Source organism: Ananas comosus, linkage group 11 (genome assembly GCF_001540865.1).
Source record: "Ananas comosus cultivar F153 linkage group 11, ASM154086v1, whole genome shotgun sequence".
NCBI classification, from domain to species: Eukaryota; Viridiplantae; Streptophyta; class Magnoliopsida; order Poales; family Bromeliaceae; genus Ananas; species Ananas comosus.
In genome coordinates this window covers 3596305-3620122 of record NC_033631.1, presented here as the reverse complement: position 1 = coordinate 3620122, position 23818 = coordinate 3596305, and the positions used below count along the sequence as shown (strand labels likewise).

At 35.3% G+C, this 23818-nt stretch overlaps 1 protein-coding gene across 1 annotated transcript; it reads right to left on the bottom strand.

Moving 5' to 3' along the window:
• LOC109717579 (probable protein phosphatase 2C 3) lies at positions 1346–11227 on the bottom strand. Its single transcript, XM_020243424.1, has 9 exons — positions 11211–11227; positions 10885–11104; positions 9443–9614; positions 9160–9313; positions 8686–8749; positions 8456–8563; positions 8189–8314; positions 7817–8049; positions 1346–1873 (listed from the first exon to the last, which is right to left on the bottom strand). Exons 1-9 carry the CDS (start codon positions 11225–11227, stop codon positions 1654–1656), a joined length of 1314 nt encoding a protein of 437 aa, XP_020099013.1. The 3' UTR covers positions 1346–1653.

The following is a 23818-nucleotide window of genomic DNA, read 5'->3' as shown; positions in this document are numbered from 1 at the left end:
AACGAAATTTGTTTGAACTTTAAATCATTTTGATTCGAGTACCTAATCTTTCAAAATTTTGATTTAACTAACCAATCTTTTATTTTGTTTGATTTTATTCGGGCAAAGAATAATTTAACTTTAAAATTTCAATATGTTGCTGATCTTCGTAGGTTCAGTTAGTATAGTTCCTGCAATTTTTGTAAATATAAATTTATTAAAATAAGAAATTAGTCAAAAATTTAAAGTCAATGTGTCGTTTTGATAAAATCAAATAAATTAAAATTTTTGATAGAAAAATTAATATTTTCAATGATTATATAATTGATTCAAAATAATAGGTAGTGATAAAAACTAGAGTAGAACGGTTCCGAGATTTAAGGCCTTCAGAGACCACTAATACCAAACATGAAAGTTTGACGGCCAAAATGAAACTTAACTACAAGCTTGGGGACTAGCGGTGTATTTTATTATTATAGGCCAGGAACCACAAAAGCCAAACTAGACAGTTTGAGGACTAAAATAAAATTGACTAAAAGTTTGGGGACTAGTAATTACACTAAAAAAAAGAAGAAAATTCTGCTTGTAGACGCCCAAAAGAATGTATAATATACACCCCACTCATCTAAAATTGGATGAATTTTATTAGTCATATCGATATCGATGTCACCATTGAAGAAGTTGCTCAAAAAAGAATCTCTTGTCGTGCGCGCTCAAAAAAATTAATTAAACGAGCCCTGAAAAGAAGATTGGAAAAGCAAAACATATTTGGAGAAACTACAGAGAAAATGAAGAAGAGAGCCCTCTCCAAGGAAGATGTCTATCATGTGACAGTCATACTACATTATCTATATCGAGCCGATCACATCTTCTTCTGAAATAAAAATACAATAAAAATATTTTTCTAAAAATTATGATGAAATGGATGAACCCCAAGAATGCAATTTAGTTCATTTGAGACACCACAGCAACACTGACTGCCACCTCCTAAAACATTTTCCTATCAGAGAGCCAAACTTGGCCCATATTTGCAGTAGTTACTCGAGATAAGCGTACCAGAAACAACGAAAAACCAACAAAAAAGTGCTTTTGCATACGTTGCCGAGTTACATAGTAGGGAAGGCGAGGTAGATAACCGAACCAAGCTGAAGAGGACAGCTAGGAGGACATGCAAGACTCTTTTAACTTTCAGTCTCTACAATCAAATTCAACCAGATGTAACATACATTCCAGACAAATGGATTGTTCAGGCAGCCTACTAATTTATCATGTTCTAGCGTAATTTGACACCCAGTGATTCGGGCGGTTTGTTGCAGGCAAGAACAGATACAATGAAGAAACAGACTAAAAGCACAACAAAAATACATCACCTGGGAGCAATGAATACAATTAAAGAATTATTATATTACCACGATAATATTACTAGCTAGCATCCGCCCGTGCCTAAGGAAACGAAATAAATCAATCAGAATAAATCATCATCATCATCATCACCCATATCACGATTCTCCGCAGCCATTTACTTACACGGGTGCCTACCTCATCCGAACTAAAATATAATCATGCGGCCTAGAAAACTTGGCAGCAATAAAAATTTAAAAAATAATTGAGCGAAAGCGAACACTAGTGCGTGAGTGTAGAATTGGGGAGAGAGAGAGAGAGAGAGAGAGAGAGCTATAGCACTTTAACTCCACTCGGACGTTTGCCTTCCATTGCGTCCTTCTTGTTGCGACAATCGGAACATAGGAAAGGGCCTTCCCACGGCTTTGCACTCGTGGAGAATATCGATCCTGCATGTACAGATATTCCTTCGCTGGGAGCAAGATCCACCTGGCAGATGGCACACGTGAACAAACCAGACGTCGTTTGCCCTGGCAATGAGTCATTCCCCAGCCTGCGGTATTTGGCAAAATATAACTATGTCATCATTCGAAGTTGGCCATTAAAAAAAATTGGCATTTAACCCTTCACAGAAAAAAAAAAAAAAAAAAAAAAAAAAAAAAAAAAAACCCCTTAACAACAAGTAGAACTTGTCAAATTCGGAGGATGAGCAAAAAAGAAAGGACCACAAGCCAAAGGGATTTACCAATTTCAAGTAAAAACAATACAACCGAATCCGGGAAATGTGACTCACTCTGAACAAAACAGCAAGCTGAGTCTAATTAATTTCGCATGAAAATTGGTCACAAGAACCATTATATTCTTTCCCACATGCCTCCAGAATTCAGCTTGTCACATAAAGTATGTCTTGATTGAGCTTTAGTAATAAGATACATTTCAACAAAAATCTCTTAACAAGTTAAACAAACGATACTAGGATAGTTGCATATATATAGAGAGAGAGAGAGAGAGAAGGGATACTATACTCTTATGAGTATAGAGCCCTTTGTACTAATAAGTTGTTTTCGATGATGGACCTTCCGAATCGACAATCCACTCCGTTAAATATGATTTAGAGTATTAGAAACTTCTAAAATATAAATTTTGTAATCTTTTGAAATCATAATAAAGTCTATTAAGCAACCATAAAATGAACGGTCAAAATCGAACAACATTCTAAAAATTGATGATCAGGACCTTCAGATTAAGATCGGAGTTATTGATCTTTATCTAGTTAGTGAATAGAATTTTCTAAATTCAATCTATTCCAATTCTTTTACACTGTTAAACTAGCAAGTATCTCATACCGGCCGCTAAAAATTATCAATTTTGTGACATTTTTTTATTGTAAGGTAAATGATGTCGAAAAATTACAAAATTTGATTTCTAGAAGTTTTTAACGCTCAACGGTATGGATCGTCGATTCGGAAGCTCCGTCTCAAAAACAACTTATGAGTACGATAACGATCGTACTCATAAGAGTATAGTAGCTAGTGTGACGCCCTGACTTCCGAGGGGGTCATCCATACTAGGACTGCTTCCGTCCTAACACATTTAACTCTCTTAACCTCTTGGCCCTAGCCACCATCCAAAATGCTTAAATCGGGTTAAGAGTTTTAGCCCCTATTATATCTTTTATATAGGACTACCTAGGGTCTCACATTCTATCCCCTCAAGCCCTGACGTCCTCGTCAGGACTTAGACTCACAAGTATCAAGCGATGTAAAACTCATCTCGCTAGCCTAAACCGACCTTGTGGTGAGCTGCGCTCCACCCACAACAGTAAATAGCATGAGAGCCTCGCTCTCCCCACTGTATAATGCTAGCTTAGCCGAAATTCATCTCACACTATCGATTGGTATCTGATACCAACTGTGATGCGTCAATTTCCTAGGTCACCCATCCTAAGACTACTCCCGTCCTAGTACATTTAACTCTCTTAACCTCTTGGGCCTAGCCACCATCCAAAATGCTTAAACTGAGTTAAGAGTTTTAGCGCTATTATATCTTTTATATAGAACTATCTAGGGTCTCACAGCCGGACTCTCTCTCTCTCTCTCTCTCTCTCTCTATATATATATATATATATGTATATATATTCCTTTAGATGCCCTTTTATATAGTTCAGTATCACACAGTATGCCGATAAGTACAAAGTCAGATTTTCTACATAGAACTTATATACTGCATGTGTACTTTGTGGTCCATGACCACTGCATATGCTTGTTGTGGAACATTTTATTGATCTTCTAGATACTAAAGTACCAGTCAGATAAAATTAGACAAGAGAGAGAACTGCACGAAACCTTACATAGCCAAACAGATAGAGCTACCGACTTTAGTTTAGGGTGTGTTTGTTCCACGTAAAAGTTGCCTGAAATTTTTTTTTCTATCTGAAAATAGTTTTTCTAGCATTTGGTTTGACGTAAAACAATTTTTTCACAGAAAATTATTTTATGAATATAAGGAAAAACGAGCTTTTCGTTTTCCGCTTCATCTCCGCAGAAACGAAAGCACTCCAAATTTTTTCACACAACTCACCACGTTCATCACATCGCGGTCCGCGAGCTTATGTAAGCTCGTGTACCGCCTGACTAGTCCAGGTTGGACCACTCATCCATTCTCTTTCTCTAGAGAGAGAGAGAAAATTTATTATATATATAATGTATCTTTATTTACAAATATATATATTATATAGATATTATATAATATTATCTATAAAAATATGTTTTTTATTATATAGTATTATATACATACTATTATATATACTGTATTATATGCTTATCAATTTATCATATAATATAATTTTGATATATTTAATTTCTAAATATAAGTTATAATAATAATAATATATATAGCATGGTAATTATCGTATATAAAGAATATATAATATATAATAAAAGAAAATTATTATATAATAATATTTTCATTCATTTTTTTTCCTTTCAATCAAAAAAGTATGACTGAAACTATTTTTCTTTTCCTACAAACCAAACACTAAAAAAAAACATAAAACTCTTTTTCCACCAAAAAATATTTCTACCGATTTTTTTTTTTCACAGTTGTACGTAGAACCAAACAACCCTTCAGTGTTTAAGATGCAATAATCCCAATATTACACATTTTCCTAAGTAGAAAGTTGATAACTTTTCCTTTAATAGACAAGTGGTCTTCATCCATGTGACAAGAAGTATGTCAAAGTGATGATGATGAAAGACTAACAAGCAGCATCTAGTTGACAATTCAAGCAAAGGGTTGTTATAACATGGTCCAAACCATATTGTAAATCCAGATGCCAATCTAACTTTGGTAAACTAGGAAAGAATAAACAAGCCAGGGATTAATCATGAATTAATCTCTGGCACACCATTGGCACACTAGCACGCATTGACACAAATATTTTTAAATAAATTTTCATAAAAGAAAAAAAATTTTAAAGTGTTTTAATATCTCTAATAACTATAAAAATAGCTCATCTATAATATCCTACACAATCTAGTAAGAATTAGAGTCATAAATATCTTTTATCTAAAAAAATTATTTTCTAATATTATAAATGTTTATGCATGTAAAGAAAAGTAGAAAACTACAGACATAATTGGGTAAAAAAATTTACAAGAAAACACAATCACGCGTAAATTAACTAGATCTAAACTGATAAGAGGAATTGGGGGAAATCTTATTTGTATTTCTTCACTAAAAGTTGGTCTCGTTACGTGATGGAACTCACTAATTGCTCCAAATATTAGTAGATTTATAGGATCTGCATATTTCAAGTATGGGAGAAATTTGTAAAACCATTAAAAAAACTAAAAAAAAAACTAAAAAAAAAAAGTTGTCAAACGGTGTTGGCACGACCCCAAATCACATGCCAGCACGGCCTCGGCACGGTACTGCACGAGCAGCACAAGCAAGCCTTTATGAATACGAAAGAAACTAAACGTAGAAATACACAGTTATACATGTTTTACTTTATAAAGCCTAAACATTAAGTTAGGAACCATAAAAATAGTTGGTTTAGTATCCTCTTGGAACAAAGTTTTAGAGTCAATCTTTGTCTTCATGAATTTCTTTCATTCTTTCTTTCTTTTTACTTTTTTTGGTTCTCTTTTTGATATGACCAATGAGTGAATTCTTTATTCTCCCAACTCCCATGTACGTCCTTTTTTTGAAGTCGAAAATGCAACTGATATATGCAGAAAATCACATCAATATTCAATAAAGCGCACACTTCTGTCCCCTTTTGCCTTGCTTGTGGTGCTCGACTAGGCGAAAAATGCGAGCACCTGAATCAACATGCCTCGCTTATGGGTGCTAGGGTACTACCAGCTATTCTCGCCCTGCCCGAGAACCTAGAGAAAGCAGGCACTCACCTTTGCCTACAACGATCTAAATGTTCTTATACATAACAATAGTTATTAGTGTCAGTGAAATTTCTTTGAATTGATGTATGACATTTCATCATATGAAGCAGTGCAGTTCGCATAAATACAAATTTCCTAATTACCTTTCAATTTCAGTTAAATCTTTAATACAAATGAATTAATGATGCTTGCAGTGAGTAGATATAAATGATCTGCCTATTATTTGTCACTATTTTCATAAAAATTTGTTAACATTATATATTTATATGTCATAGTTTTTCAAAATCAACAATCAGTATCTTCAACGTAAACCATTCAGATATATGAATGGCAGAGCAAATGGAGTTGGAAAGAAATTTTATACTCTTCTAGTTGAATAAAGCGGAAGCATGTCTCGAGGGGTGCCGTCAACAAGGCTTTTATATCAAGCCTACTGACACATTCAGATATATGAATGGTAGAGCAAATGTAGTTGGAATGAAATTTTAAACTCTTCTAGTTGAATAAAGTGGAAGAATGATGTTTTCGACTGGTGCTGTCAACAAAGGGTTTATATTAAGTCAAGAAATCCTTGGTAAGTAATATACTGTTAGGCGACTAGATAGCTAGATCATCAATCTCTTAACAATAATAGAAGTGTAAAAAAGGTAATTTTCAAATCTGCCCATCCTCTCTCTATCTCATACACATATGAAGACACTATAGCTCAAATTAAAAATGATGAATAATGTTAAGAAAATGATGCAGATTGGAGATTTACCAAATGTTTCAAATTATAAATTTTCTTACATTCATTCAACCTAAAACGTAAGGTTGTTTGCTAAAAAAATGATCATCTATGGTTATTTATGCACGGTAATGACAGAGAATAGCAAAGTCTGTCAGATATTTTACTGCAGAAAACCTCGCTAGAAAGTAAAAATTAGAGATATTGGGATGGAGATCAGCAATATAAGAGGACTAAGAACAAGAGGAAAAGGGCTGTAGTCCAAAAGATAATATTTTGTTCACTATATCATACCATGAAATTCGGATTTTTCACCAAATACTTCCCTGCTTTTGTTTACACTGTAACATCTTTTCCAATATAGGACTCTAATTTCAGGGTCGGGAGGAGAATCAATCAGTTGGCTCTTTTCCAAGAAAAGTTTAAACTGTAAACCTATTTGGATGCCTCTTATGATGGATGTAAGAACTAAGAACCATATCAAATTCCAACATAATTAGATCCAACTGCTTACTGTTTGGAGTAAATTCATCCAGCTTGATCCAGAAAATAAATAAAATACTGTTCCTGATTAAAACCGGAATGCAGAAATTACATCACAAGTATTTTTCAAGTCTGATCCTGGACTGATTGATACTAATCTGATAATGAATGATGCCTGCCGCACATGTTCGAGCAATCTTTGGGTTCATATCCCCATCATAAATACTTTCTTCAATAATTGTTGCCTATGCATTACATACTTCTTTAGGTGGATGAAGAGGAGACAGATCTGCAAAGGCATGTGTGTAGCCGCTGAACAACTAGTTGTCCATGTATTCAATTCTAAATACTTTAATGGATTTTATTACATGGTTGCTTTTGGTTCTAATTCCTTAATCTGTGGCAATAATACCAAAGTCTTCCTACTAGTCGATGCTTATTTTTAAGACTGACCTGTTTTCCTCAATTGAACTTAGATAACCTTTTCTCTACCTACTACAGTTTATACAACTACAGGAAAATTTGCTTTACTACTGATAGTTCTGATGGGCATATACCTGTCTAACACAGGCTATTAATGGTACGGACTCCACGAAAGGAATCAAAAAGAACTCTATCATGTTCATATAGATATAGATATAGTTCTTCTGAACAGAAGAAGAAGAGATGTTCCAACGCATGAAACCATAAAATCCTAAAACAAGATCAACTTTCAAGCCCTAGTTTATTTCATTGGTAGTTTCAAGGATTAAGATTCAGCTTAAGAAAATAAAAAAGAAAAAAAGAAAAAGGAGAGGCATTGTAATTGAAGTCAAAGTCTGCAATATGAATCTAGGTGTAACAAGAAAAGAGCTAGAGCAACAAAAAGAACAGAAAAACTGACCTTTCTGCCAGCATTGCTGAACCTTCTTCGAACAACTCTTCTACAATACCGACAGCAGATAGCTTCTTTGCCAATTTATTAGCAGAATCCTTAGACCTTTTTCTCAACATAAAAGACTTGAACTTATTCATCTTCTTTGGTGGGGATGGAGGAGGAACCGAATGATCAGGTGGAATTATGTCAACAACAATGCAGGTTGTATCATCTTTCAGTCCCCTTGTCCTCAGTGCTTCCTGCATGATTATCAACACAATATGATTAAAACTCATTACAATACAACTACTCACGCTTAGTCGAAGTCAATAAAGACATAGACTCAATCACTAATGAAGTATCATCAAATATGATGCTTAAACAGAATCAGAGGATCACCTTAACAACTTGCTTTGCAGCAAGCTCAGCAGGCAAACCACGGCAAGACTTTGCAGCCATCTCCGAGGACACGGCATCCCAAATGCCATCTGAAGCTATAATTAGTCTTCCTCCAGCATTAGATACCTGGTGTGTCAATGCATGATTAAGCACATACTTGAATTAATAGCAGCCATCAGGAGATGCCAATAGAAGCAAGTCTTTCGATCAAAACAAAATAATAAGTAACTTTTTCTTGGATAGCACAAAATCCGACGAAGGAAGCACCTTGACTTGTTTAACGTATGGTACCGGAACAATAAATTCTCCGACATCGACATCTCCAATGGACCTCGATAGGCATAAACCTCCTGGCCAACACCGAAGGGGGCCAATCTGAAAACAAAGCAAACAACAAAATCAGGATAACTCATCAAAATTTCACAATTAAAAAGCTACTATCCGCCTTTCTTCTTCATGATTATATCAGTGAAAACCAATACACAGAATAAACTCACCTCAGCACCACCTACAATGCTGAGTCTTCCAACTTCACCTCCACTTGCGGTCACGCGTTCTCTCCTGCTCATGACATGTTATATAGCAGTTAGCGTAGGGAGAAAATTTAGGCCGTATTTGGTTTGGGAACAACAGGTTGTAAAGGGAAACTATTTCTACCCATCTGTGTGTTCCATGATATAGGAGAAGTTCAGTTTGGATGTTGCATATGTAACGAAGCATAATGACTACAAGGATAATTGCAACCACTGCAGTTCCATTCGCTTTTTCTGAACAAAGTAAGAGACAGCTGATGGCAGTACATAGTACCACATTTTGGAGCAACTATCGTCCTAAGATTTGATGAGGTATAAAAAATTTTTTCATCCAAACTTTTGGCAGGACTGAAGTGATAAACCCGGCTCTTTCACCTTAATACACCCACCAAACTCAGCCTCAGTGAATAAAGTAACGGAAATTGAAAAGATACATACTCTTCAATATTTTCTTCTAACCGATGGTCGACAGTCAATTCAGAAACAATCCCACCCGGAGCATCCAAAATGCACCGAGAATCCCCAACTGAGGCAACAGTGATAGTCCACCCATCAATTATCACAAATGTAGCTGTCGTGCCCGAAGTTTGTCCTGGTAGTTTTAATCAACCAGCAATCAACATCAGCTCATAAAATTTCAAGGAAGAACATTAACAGAACACGGTCAGAGGAAAGAAGCACAACTTATAAAAATGAAAAGAAAAAAAAAAAAAAAACATGCCTCTGCTCTGAAATTCTTTGTCAGTTTTGACGAACCCAGCAACCAATGCTCGAGGTAAAGCCTGAATCCACTCTTCCCTCCCGAGCCCACGAGGGATCGCACCCACGACATGGTTCAACAAGTTATCCCTCGTATATATTGCTGCCGCATTGCCATTGTGCCCGTCAAGAACCTGTAAAATTCCAAGGCAATTCACCATAAAATTCGTCGTATACTTATACAAGAGCAATTACAACTTTCTACACTATGACTTCTGAGACTACAAACATATCAACTCCGAAGGGCCTAAGGGCCTGTTATGATGTCGGGACAAGTTATTCTGTGATAACTTGTGCCGTACGGAAAAAGTTTTCGCGATTGCAACCTAAGACCATGATTTAGTCCATAATAGTGACGACTTTTCAAGATATTGAATTCAACCTAAAAGATGATTTATCATATTCAAAGAGAATGGCATAAAGCCCATATAAAACATGTGGTTGAGGTATACCAAAGAAGATGTTCTTGCATCCAACCAAACCCTAAGGAACGAAAAATGAAATTCGGTTCAGGAACAAGTCATACGAATACATAAATCAGTTAGCATTACCAGATAAATTGCTCTCCGGTAGTAGCGGTCCTAATCATGATAATCATGCTAGCAAAGATTGTATATCAAATCTAATAATACACTCTAACAGTATCCATCCCTGTGACTGCAGGCACAGTCTTAGAAGCATCTAGATCCATTGATATAACTAGTCAATTTAAAGACACACAGTAATCGAAAAACTAGATCTCACACACACTGAAGGTCTGTTTGGCCTTGGGGGCAGTACTATCAAACGAGTCGTGTGCCTGTGTAGTGCTTTTACAAGAAACATTTCAACCAAGGAGTTAAGTGTCCATCGGCACAGGTCGTATCTACCGTGCTGTATCGCGCCAACAAAATATCGACAAGATACAGCCCTCGTGCCTAAGATACAGCTAAATACCCTCTATTCTTTAAATTAGTAAGTAATTTCTCAATAAAATTCAAAAAATTTTGATAAAATACATAATAGACAATTAGAATATTTTGTTGCTAAAGAAAATAAATATTTCATACTATTATGTATTGTTTTTTGTAATCGGCACGCATCGGCACAGCCCGGCAGGCATCATACCGGAAAGATTCCGGCACGATCCCATGCTACGGCATTTAAATCCTTGATTTCAACAAAATCCCTTCAACAGACAAGAAGAACCAAATTTCGGGCCGCAAAATCTCGTTTCTGAATCTCGCTGCAGCAGAAACACCGGACTTTTTTTTTTTGTCATGAAAAGAAGAGCTGAAAGCAGGGGCAAACGAGCAGTAAACCAGCAGATCAAACCCCCAAGAAAAGAAGGATCAAATCGGCAGGAACATCGAGATCGAGAGAGAGAGAGAGAGAGAGAGAGAGAGAGGGAAGAAGGGGGATTACGGCGAAGACGGAGAAGGAGGTGGAAGGGTTGGCGGGGACGCGGAGGCAGTCGGTGCGCATGAGGAAGTAGTCCTCCCCTTTCTTGGACTGCGCGGCGCACCCGTAGCGCACGCTCGGCCGCTCCATCCGCTCGCTCCGCAGCTCCTCCTTTATCAGCGCTGCCAGCGGCACCAGATCCCCCCGCTCCCCCTCCTTCGAGATTCGTGCTCCGCCGCTCTCTCTACCTCGGATCGCCGCCCATGTCCAGCGCCGGCCCCAGTACTGCTACTGCTGCTGCTGCTGCTGCTGCNCCTCCCTCGAGATTCGTGCTCCGCCGCTCTCTCTACCTCGGATCGCCGCCCATGTCCAGCGCCGGCCCCAGTACTGCTACTGCTGCTGCTGCTGCTGCTGCTGCTCCTCCTAGATCTGGTGTGGACACAGAGAGAGAAAAAGAGACAGAGAGAGAGAGAGAGTGCGCGCGCGCGGAGAAGAAGGGGACGCGGAAAGGGGCGGAGGGGCGACGACGCGGTTTTGAGGCTTTTAGCTCATGAATGCACGAGGGGAAGAGAGCCTGTGGAATGGGTGTGTTTAGTGTGTTTTGTTTTTGTTAGAAAAAACTTCAAATACCATTAATATAGTTTCACACTTTCTCACTTTATAGTATTTTATAATTTAAAGTGTATTAATTTAATACCTTATATTTATATTTTTATTTTTATTTTTTTATTATCAATTTTATTATTTTTTTTATTAAAATAGTGATAAAGTTAAAACTAAAGAGTATTAAAATAAATATTTAATAAACTTAGGTGAGGTATCTGAAGTTTTTTATATATAATTTAATAAAATATTAACCGAGAAGCTGACAAAAAATAAAAATAAAACTATAGGATACTAAATTGATACACTATAAATCACAAGAATACTAAAGTGAGAAAGTGTGAAACTACAGAAATAGTATTTGAAGTTTACCATTTTTGTTAATATACTTCCCTTTCCCAATGGCCACTAAAAAATTGGCTCCGGCTCTCTTACCTTCCCTTTGACTATTTTTATATTTTTTATTTAAAATTAGAAAAAAAAAATATTCGATCTTAAAAACTAGTTTAATATTTTTTTTAGAAAAATTAGAATTGACATAAACTTTGTACGGTTTATAATTGATCATCTTAATAATAATAATAATAATAATTCTGTTGCTCTTACCATCTTTGGTCAAATACTCATTAGTTATGTAATTAACCAAAATTTGAGTAACGAGGTAATTAATTGTGCAACAGAGTATCTCGCTATGTATCAATGCTAGGTATTAATTATTTCACAAAATTAGCTAGGCAATTAATTATTCTAACATATTATCTCGTTATGTATAAACACACAATAATTTGTTAGGTTTAAAACACCGATCCAAAATACTAAAATTTTTTAAATTCTATTTTTTATTTAATATACAATAATTAGAAACACACTAATTTCACAAGCGAACTAATATTACCAGAATAATCTATTAATCTATATAAATCTCTAATATTTTTTCTCACCTGAAAAGTTCTTATTCATCCTCACTAGCGCGGCGCGTGTGATCCTTCTTCTTTTTTCCACCAACATTCAATACATCTAAATAGTCTCACTATCAAACTTTCAATTACTCTGAAAGTTTCAACCCGCCGCGAAAAGTCGGACCCCTTCAGTAGTATTTACTATTGTGAGAGCAACAAAAGTACCTTTTTTTTTTCTAAGCAATTCTATAAAATTTTATAATTAGCAAAATAACTCTCAAAAATATTTAATTGACTAAATAAGTCTCCTCTTGCCAACTTAGCATCTCAGTGAATAATTATGCCAAAAGCGGTAAATTAAGAAGACGATAAATGATTCACTATTTTTTAAATTTTTTTATGAAAAAGGTAAATCGTTCAAAACCTTTCTAAATATGGTAAATGATTCACAGCTTTTAAGTGGATCCATCATTTCTAAAATTATCGGAATCACTACATGTGAGTAAAAGTTAAAATTTTAATTTTAAATTAATAATTTAAAATTAGAATTTTAACTTTGAATTTAAAGATACAATTTTAAAACTGAATTAAAAATTTGAATTGAAACTCAAATTTGGAATTTTGACTTTAAAATTGAAATTGAATTTTGATTTTGATATTTGAATTTATATTCAAAATCTAAATTTAAATTTATAATTTATATTTAAGTTTGAATTATATTTCAAAATTTGCATTCAAAATCAAATTTTAAATTTAATTTGAAGCTTTTGAATTCAAAATCTAATGTGAGTTTGAATTGATATTCCAAATCAAAATCTGATTTTGAATTTAAAATGTGAATTCAAAATATAATTTTAAATTTTAAATTTGATTTGTAATTTGAATTCAAAATCTAAATTACACTTCAAGTTTGAATTCAAAATTAAAATTATAATTTAAAATTATAATTTTGAATTTAAAATTTGAAAGTGAATTTGAATTGATAACAAAATATGAATTTGAAAATAAGATTTGAATTTGAAAACTTGAATTTAAAATCAAATTCAAAGATTTGAATTTAATTTTTAAATTTTAATTCAAAATATAAATTGAATATAATATTTGATTTCAAATCTAAAGTTAAATTTGAACTTCGAATTTTCCGAATGCAGATCTACCGTTTTAAGAAGACAGTGAACGAGTCACCACTTTTAGCACTTTTAGCATAATTATCTGCTGTGGTGCTGAGTCGGCAAGAGGAGATTATTTGTCCAAATAAACTTTTTAGAACGTTATTTTGCCAATTAAAAATTTTATAAGGTTATTTGGAAAATAAGTTTCCAAAAAAAGTCAAAACATGGCTAAGTACAATGTAGGTACATAAACATTCCATTTAACATTGTATTTTCACGAACTTTTTTTTTCCATTTAGCCTCCTCAAAAAAAAAAAAAAAATTTACAAATAACCCTAGCAAATTTATATTCGCATATATGACCCTTTCCTTGCCACACGAGCACCACATTAGCATTTTTAAGTTGAATGCAGTGATTGAATTATCGTATTCATATCCATATTCTATTTCTTTTTTTTTAACTTAGGAGCAATAAAAAATATAAAAAGAAATATGGTGATTCAATCAATGTGTTCAAGTAAAAAACGCTATCTAAGCCCTTGTATGGCGAGAAGAGAGTTATTTATATAAATATAAATTTGTTAAAACTATTTGTAAAAAAAAATAATTGATAAGGCTAAATGCAAAAAAAAAATCCTATTTTCACATATTACACTTTTCACGGGCTTTTTGGCACTTTCATATATTTTTTGTCATTTTACTTTTACACTTTCCCATTTTACTCTTTTTACTTACACCTTTTTATTATCCTATAAACTCATCTATAAATTTATAAATCTATAATCTATAATTTATAAAATTACATGAAATGGGACCCAAAGAAGGCCTCCCCTTTTTTGAGGAGGTTGTGGGGCCCACATGCATTTTTTACTTTTATTAAGGGTTAATTGCACCATTGGTCCCCAACATTTTTACAATTTTTTTACTTTGATCCCTAACATTTTGCTTTTTTTTGCAATCAAGATTCCAATCTCTTGATATTATTGCGATTACGTTTATACTTGAATTTAAATTTAGACAAATTAGAACATCTAACTTTGAGCTATCAAGTTAATTTATTATCTTTTTAAACCGTAAAGGCTATCAAACATAGTGCTTTTATTACTCCAATTAATTTTTTAATCTATAATAAAAATACATGAAAGGGGAACCTAAAAAAGGCCTCCTTTTATTTTGCGGAGGTTGTGGGGCCACATGCATTTTTTACTTTTATTAAGGGTTAATTGCACCATTGGTTCCCAACATTTTCACAATTTTTTTATTTTGGTTCCTAAAATTTTGCTTTTTTTTTAGATCAAGATTCCAACCTCTTGATTTTATTGCAATTACGTTTACATTTGAATTTAAATTTAGACAAACTAGAACAATTAACTTTGAGCTATCAAGTTAATTTATTACTTTTTTAACCTGTAAAGGCTATCAAACATAGTGCTTTTATTACTCCAATTAATTTTTTAATATTTTTTTATTTGTAAATTCTATGCCGATGATAATAAAAAAATATTACTCATCTTTTTTAATATTAAAATGAGCTTTTATTTTATTTTCAATTGATTTATTCATTTTAATTATTTGGTTTAGATATTTTTAAAAAGAAATATACGTTAGTTTCATTCTTTAATTTTTTTCAATACTGAGATAAATAATATTAAAATTTTTTTTTTTGAGAGATAGGTAGCACGCTACCCGCTTCGTTTATTTTATTTAGAAATAAACTTAGCTAGAAATGTGAATCAACTAGGATTCGAACTTGGGTCTCGGGTACCAACCACCAAGCCCTTTGCCACTTGCTCTAGGGACGGTCAATAATATTTAAAAATATTAATGCACATAATTTATGGTAGCTACATATGATAAGTGAATTTGTGTTCTTCGATAATTATATATTATTGATTATTTTTCTAATATAAATTATAATACTAAAATCCGCATTAATCTACACGCCGTAGTGATTGATTATAATAATAATGTCTACCCGCCGCATCACGCGGGTTCCTTAATTAACTAGTGTCCACTAATCTATGTATCACGACACAGTACATATCTCAAAGAAATGGAATATGCATGGTACTGGCAATAGGTTTCCAATGGTATCAGTATGCTTCCTACCATGTCATCATAGTACCAATCCAAATACTACGCTCTCAAACCTGCTCCCTAAGAGCAAAACAAGGTGAAAGACAACATGATGTACAGTTTCAACAGATTATTAGGATCAACTAATTTCAATTGAAACATATATATACAGGTATAGACATAGTAATTAGTCCATTGATTTCGGTAATAAACACCTACCTGAGTGACTCCTCCAAGGTACAGTGTTGATGGTAAGTTTGAATTCAGCACCCTTTAATCACCTATAGCCCTAAATAAATATATTTCCGCATATCAAACCTCTGCCAACTTCATCACTACATAAGTACAGCAAATAACTAATTTAATATCATCAACAGTGTTATAGATGTTAGTATTGGCATATTTTATGATGGATGGAATAAAAGTCTTGAATTCAAGAGTTCGAAACACGATTCGGCTTCGTTTGGTTCAGGTATAAGCAAGAACTAATTATACTGGGGATATGTACAAGTATGAATTTTCGTAGAAACAAGGGTTTTTTCTTTTTTGGATGAAAATGTGAGTATAAGATAGAACTAGAAAAATTATGTTTAGATAAAAATGTGAGTATAAGGTGGAATAGTTGGTAGTTATAAATAGAAAATAATAATATTACTCTATAATTGAATTTAAATTTTTAAACTGAAANTCGGGTACCAACCACCAAGCCCTTTGCCACTTGCTCTAGGGACGGTCGGTAATACTTAAAAATATTAATGCACATAATTTATGGTAGCTACATATGATAAGTGAATTTGTGTTCTTCGATAATTATATATTATTGATTATTTTTCTAATATAAATTATAATACTAAAATCCGCATTAATCTACACGCCGTAGTGATTAATTATAATAATAGTCTACCCGCCGCATCATGCGGGTTTCTTAACTAGTGTCCACTAATCTATGTATCACGACACAGTACATATCTCAAAGAAATGGAATATGCATGGTATTGGCAATAGGTTTCCAATGGTATCAGTATGCTTCCTACCATGTTATCATAGTACCAATCCAAATACTGTGCTCTCAAACATGCTCCCTAAGAGCAAAACAAGGTGAAAGACAATGATGTACAGTTTCAACAGATTATTAGGATCAACTAATTTCAATTGAAACATATATATATAGGTATAGACATAGTAATTAGTCCATTGATTTCGGTAATAAACACCCACCTGAGTGACTCCTCCAAGGTACAGTGTTGATGTAAGTTTGAATTCAGCTCCCTTTAATCACCAATAGCCCTAAATAAATATATTTCCACATATCAAACCTCTGTCAACTTCATCGCTACATAAGTACAGCAAATAACTAATTTAATATCATCAACAGTGTTATAGATGTTAGTATTGGCATATTTTATGATGGATGGAATAGAAGTCTTGAAGAGTTCGAAACACGATTCGGCTTCGTTTGGTTCAGGTATAAGCAAGAACTAGTTATACCGGGGATACATACAAGTATGAATTTTCGTAGGAACAAGAATTTTTTTTTTTTTGGATGAAAATGTGAGTATAAGATGGAACTAGAAAAATTATGTTTGGATGAAAATGTGAGTATAAGGTGGAATAGTTGATAGTTATAAATAGAAAATAATAATATTACTCTATAATTGAATTTAAATTTTTAAACTGAAAATTTTAAATTGAAAAATTGAACTTTTAAATTTTAAATTTTGAAATTAAATTTAAAATTTAATTTTTAAAATTTTAATTTTACATATCTAATTTTAAATTTCGGACCAAATTTAAATTTGAAAGATATAAAATATCGAATTTAAAATTTAAAATTTATTTAAAATTTAAATTTAAATTTTAAAATATCAAATTTAAAATTTATAATTTAAAATTTAAAATTATAAATTATAAATTTGATATTTTTAATTTTTAAATTTTAAATTTAAAATTTAAAATTTATTTAAAATTTAAATTTAAATTTATATCTCTCTCTCTCTCTCTCTCTCTCTCTCTCTCTCACATACCCGGGGTGGAACAACTTGTTCCACCCCAGTTCCCACCTTGTACCCGCACCTTGTATCCGGTTGTACCGGGTAGGTTTCCCACCTACCAAAAATAGTGTTTGGGTACAAGAGGGGGGATAACCCCCTTATCCCCCCTCTTGTACCCAATCCAAACACTATCGAAAAGTTCAAGTTGAAAACTCGAAGACTCAAAATATGAATTTACGATACTTGGTAAGTTTATATAGTGTTGATGGCGTTTAAATACATATTGATATCTTTGAAAGTGATTTGGATTGGTTAAAGGATTAGTGTTGTTAAATGAGGATGAAAAAATATTGATGNAAAATATCAAATTTAAAATTTAAACTTTAAAATTTTAAATTATAAATTTAAATTATAAATTTTTAAATTTAAATTTAAAATAAAAATATCTCTCTCTCTCTCTCTCTCTCTCTCTCTCTCTCTCTCTCTCTCTCTCTCTCTCTCTCTCATACCCGGGGTGGAACAACTTGTTCCACCCCAGTTCCCACCTTGTACCCGGTACACCTTGTATCCGGTTGTACCGGGTAGGTGGGAACAAGTGTTCCCACCTACCAAAAATAGTGTTTGGGTACAAGAGGGGGGATAACCCCCTTATCCCCCCTCTTGTACCCAATCCAAACACTATCGAAAAGTTTGAAAACTCGAAGACTCAAAATATGAATTTACGATACTTGGTAAGTTTATATAGTGTTGATGGCGTTTAAATACATATTGATATCTTTGAAAGTGATTTGGATTGGTTAAAGGATTAGTGTTGTTAAATGAGGATGAAAAAATATTGATGGCAATTTCACAAATATTTGGCGGGCAATTTCACAATCCACTCTCTGCAAGTATCAAATTGAGAGCTAAGCACAAGAACAATAACAAAATAAACAAAACCACAGGAACACAAGTATTTACGTGGTTCGGCAATGCCTACATCCACGGAAGAACAATGCAAAAAAAACTTTCACTATAAACTTGAAGATTACAAGAGAGATTCAAATGGGAGAAATAACACCTTAACTCCAAGGTATAAAAAGAGAGCTCCAACAATCTCTAGTTCTACTCAAATGGTGTAAACCACACCTCACAAAGAAGATCCCACCTCCTTCTTGATAGAACTAAGATCAAAACCAAGCTCCAGGATTTTCTCTTTTTTCTCCCACTTCTTTTCTCGCTCTCTAGTTCTCTCTCTTTTTTTCTCTCTAATATTCTAATGTCCCACTTAAGCTCCTAAGAGAAGAAGCTATTAATATGGGCCTTTGGATCAAAAGAACTATGATCCAAAGGCTTACAAATAGGGGCCCACATATATAATAAAAAAATATAGAGGAGATTTTGACTTCACCAAATTACATAGCCCAAATAACAAGGCCCAAATAACAAATAGGCCCAATGTAATTAGCTCAACAATCTCCTACTTGAAGGCAAAATCTTCATCCTTCAAGTAATCTCCATCCATCAAATGAGCTTCATCACAATGCATTGTTCTCCAACCACTCCATCTACATTTTGATCAATCTGGAGTGCTTCCTACAAAATATGAGCTTTTTCATAGGAACAACCTTTGTCAACATATCTGCAAGGTTTGTATTTGTATCGATTTTCTCCACATCCAAATATTGACGATCTAATGCCATTCGAATAAAGTGAAAGCGAACATCGATATGCTTAGTTCGGGAGTGATATATATGCCACATTCTTTGCAAGATGAATTGCACTTTGATTATCACAATGCACAACATATTTATTTTGCTTCACTCCAAATTGTGCAAGAAATCGCTTTAACTAAATCATTTCCTTTGCCGCCTCGGTCAAGACAACATATTCAGCTTCCGTAAAAGACAAAGCAACTATGTCTTGCAACCTAGATATCCAACTAACTGCACTACCTTCAAATGTAAAATCATATCCCGTAGTGGACTTTCTTGCCTCTCTACAACCGACATGATCAAAATCAACATATCCATTCACCTCTAAAAAAGTTCCACCAAAACACAAGCAAACATTTTGTGTGCCCTTCAAGTATCGAAGAATCCATTTAACGGCTTGCCAATGCCCCCATTCTGGATTAGACATATATCTTAAAATAAGTCCAACCGCATAAGCTATATTCGGTCTTGTACAAACCATAGCATACATCAAACTTCCAACGGCGGAATTATAAGGAACATTCTTCGTTTTATCTCTATCGATCTCATTCTTTGGAGAGTTCTTCTTGGATAATTTGAAATGTTCGGCTAATGGTGTGGAAACCGGCTTACAATCATTCATCTCAAACCTTTCAAAAACTTTGAAAATATAGCTTGATTGACTAAGCCACAACTTGCCATGCTCTATAACCTTTTTAATTTGCATGCCCAAAATTTCTTTGCTTCACCAAGATCCTTAGTAGCAAATCTCTTCGACATATCAAGCTTCAACTTTGTAATATCATTTTGATCATTGCCAGCAATCAACATGTCATCGACATATAGTAACAAAATAGTGAAAGAATCGTATGTTGAGCCTTTAAAATAAACACAATGATCAAAATCACATCTTTTGTAGCCTTCATCTTGCATGAAAGAATCAAACTTCTTATACCATTGTCTAGATACTTGCTTTAAACCATACAATTCCTTCTTTAGTTTACATACTAAATTAGAATTAGCTTCTACAACGCCTTCAGGTTGAAACATGTAAATTTCTTCATCTAAATCACCATGCAAAAAAGCAATTTTAATATCAAGTTATTCAAGCTCAAGATCCAATTTGCAACCAAGGATAAAACAACTCTAATTGAGCAATACTTAACAACGGGAGCAAATATTTCATTGAAGTCAATACCTTGCTTTTGTCCATAGCCCTTAACAACAAGCCTTGCCTTATATCTCTTGGATCCATCGGCTTTATTCTTGATCATATAAACCAATCAATTTTTCAATGCTTTCTTTTGGACCGGACGCTTCACCAACTCCCAAATATGGTTTTGATGTAAGGAATCCATCTCACCCTCTATTGCCCTTTGCCACTTTGCTTTTTCGGGACAATCTTTTGCTTCCTGAAAACACTCGGGCCCACCCAAATTAATAAATAAAGCATAATACAAGAAGGGAGAATACCTTTAGGTGGGTTTATGTAGCCTAGTTGATCTTCTCAACTCATGTGTCAGCGGGGTAGACATATCGTTCTCGCTCTCATGAGAATCATGCGGACTTTCACTAGATTGTGTACTTTCTTCATGATCAGCATTATCATCATGACCAACATCATGTACATTTTGAGAAGAACTATCAACTTGTACATCAACAGCAAATTTATCTTTCTTTTGCTATTCTTCCGTGCCTTCTTTAAATATTATATCTTCTCTAAACACAACATCTCTTTCACGCCCCCGCCCCGAGCCCGCTACCAATTTGGTCCGGTTCGGGCGCGGCGAACGGACGCCGAACGGACAGCACCTCTCCTGTCCGCCCAAGGCTACAATGACGAGATCATGTACACAAGTTCCCAGGAAATACACTTGATTACATACATGATCAAACAACGACAACGAAGCACAAACAGTGCTTATCAACCAAGAGCAAGCATCACAAGTAAGGCATACAAGTGAACGAAAGAGAGATACTTAACTATTGAACTCCTTTAAACTTTGATTCATTTATTACAATTTGTTTCTTTCAAAACATGTATTTATATACAACTCTCTCTCAAAACCTCACCCTATACATCATCTACTCTCCAACATAAGTACAGGGTAGTGCTAATGCAAAAAGGAAGTAAAGCTATGTACTAATACCGCTAGGGCGCTATGCCCTTGCCACGATCCTCGCGCTCGCCGGGGCTACTCGAACTCGGACCTGTAAAAAGTGGAGTGAGAACTATCTTCCATAGTTCCCAATGGGCTCGGCCGCCGACTCCGCCGATCTCCCCACTAGGTCTAAGCAGGCACATATAGATATGCAGACAGATAGATAGCTATGCTGAATTGAAAGCATTAACGATAATTAAGCAAGTATGAAAAGAACGTCTATCTATGCCTCAATCCATAGTAATGCATGCATGCAACATAAGGCAAAGCAAAGTACTAAGCTACTATGCACAATAACAATGTAACTCATCAGGTTACCCAATCATTTGGCGAACTCAAGGCTCGCTCCCAAATCTCACGTGTGTAAGTCTCATAGGGGAGGAGTCCCACTGCTCAACTACCCCCGAGACCGCCTGCGGACAGATACTTTAGTCCAAGGGCAATTATATTAGCCCTCATTGGGTGACAACTCCTGAGTGCACTACCTGTGTGGAGCTACCACACCAGGCGCAGACAGGCTATGTGAGCTCGATCCAAATCCTCATAAAATGGGAACCTCCTATCGACTAAGGATAGCATCACCATAATACGCAAGCAAATTCCATACACATCAATCTAGTGTTACTAACCACACTAAGGTTCTCATAGCTACTCATCATAGGTTAACAACTTAACATTAACTAGATGCCACTCGTCATGGTTAACATTAATTAGATGCCACTCGTCAAAGTTCAATGTTCTCATATACTAGTTATTCCACACTAGGTTTTCATTCACGTAACACATTCATCACATATAGGGTTAACTATCTCATGTTCAACTCATGCATACTAGGTTCAACGCTATATCCACGAAGCTAAGTGTGAGACCCCAGATAGTCCTATATATGAGATATAATAGAGCTAAACTCTTAACCCGGCTTAAGCATTTTGGGTGGTGGCTAGACCCAAGAGGTTAAGAGAGTTAAGCGTGCTAGGACGGGAGTAGTCCTAGGATGGGTGACCCCCTGGAAAGTTGGGGCGTCACACTAAGCTAACACTAGCATGCAATAATATGTAATAATTACATTCAGCACCCTATAATGCGATTTTACAATATGCACTTGATCAACATGATGACTTAGACATAGGGAGCAGTTCAACTGCTTCGGGATGGCACCCCCCCACCTTTTGGTAGTGCCGTGTAGCTAGTAAACTCGACGTCGCGATCCTTGGTCGTCGCGTCGACTCTTCGAGCCAATCCGCACCCTCGAGCGCTTGTTTCGGCGATATCTCCTCACTCGCTCGTGGTATCGACGAACCGTCTCCGCCCACGCGTTCGCAGACCCAGCAATTAGGTTTACAATCCATCAAAACAGATCAAAACCCTAGATTTCCAAAAATCCCAAAACGTGCCTTAGATTGGTAACGATAGAGAAATCTGTGGTTCAAGCCTCGGATTCGAGCTAGAACCATCCATTTAACTCCATTAGGTCCCATTCAAACCATTTCTAAGCAATAAAACCCAAGCTCCAAGAATCCACCATGGTAGGGTTTAGGGCTTACCTCCAAAAGCTTCTCCAAGCTTGAGGGAGAGAAGGAAGGAGATGATCTTCCTCTTTGTCTTCTTCTTCTTCTACTTCTTCTCCTCCTTCTTCTTCTCCTTCTTCTTCCCTTTCTTTTCTTTCTAGAGAGAGAGAGGGAGAAAAGTGTGAGAGGGTGGAGAGAAAATGAGAGAGTGAGGGAGAAAAGTGGTCCCCCAAGCCCTCATATAGGCGTTTTTGCAATTAAGCCCCTCAACTTTCTACTTTACAAAACAACCCTCACTGGGCATTTTCGCAGTAAGGGACCGGTCCCAGGGCGGGGAGATCGGTCCCTGAGAGCCTCCTATTCGGGCAAAGGGAATTTCGCGTTCAGGAACCGATCTCAGCCTGAGAGACCGGTCCCCGGGCGACCGGTCCTTGCCTGAGAGACCGGTTCCCGAGAGTTGGATTTTCGGGACTTAGCCAAATTTCAGCTTCTCTCGCTTATTGCGCGCTGGGAGACCGGTCCCACTGATCCAAGGGACCAGTTGCATCAAGCAACCCCGTAGCCCATAGCCTCGGGGACCGGTCTCTCCCTACCAGGGACCGGTCCCCGAGAGCAAATTCTGTCTAGTGCAGATTTTGCACTGATGCTCTCGCGGACTCTTCCTTAATGCACTTTATGCATTTCAAGCACCTTCGGACTTTCCGAAGCCTACACACTCGATAATTAGTCGATTTTAAATGAAGTCTAATCCTCGAATTTCGAGAATTCACTTCCCTTACAATCTCGGCTCCGAATAGTTTTTCTAACAACGGGATCTCAAAGCCTATAGCCCAACTCTTCACCTCTATAGCCAAGAAATACACATTTCCTTGATTTCACATCAAGCTTTGTTCTACTTTGTTTAGGAATATGAACATAAGCTTCATATCCAAAT

Excerpts from the sequence above, each read along its gene's own strand:
- LOC109717579 (XM_020243424.1), bottom strand. Across the intron at positions 8,750-9,159 it reads TTAGAAGAAAATATTGAAGA|GAGAGAACGCGTGACCGCAA; the intron begins GTATGTATCTTT and ends TGTCATGAGCAG. Across the intron at positions 8,564-8,685 it reads GCATTGTAGGTGGTGCTGAG|ATTGGCCCCCTTCGGTGTTG; the intron begins GTGAGTTTATTC and ends CTTTGTTTTCAG.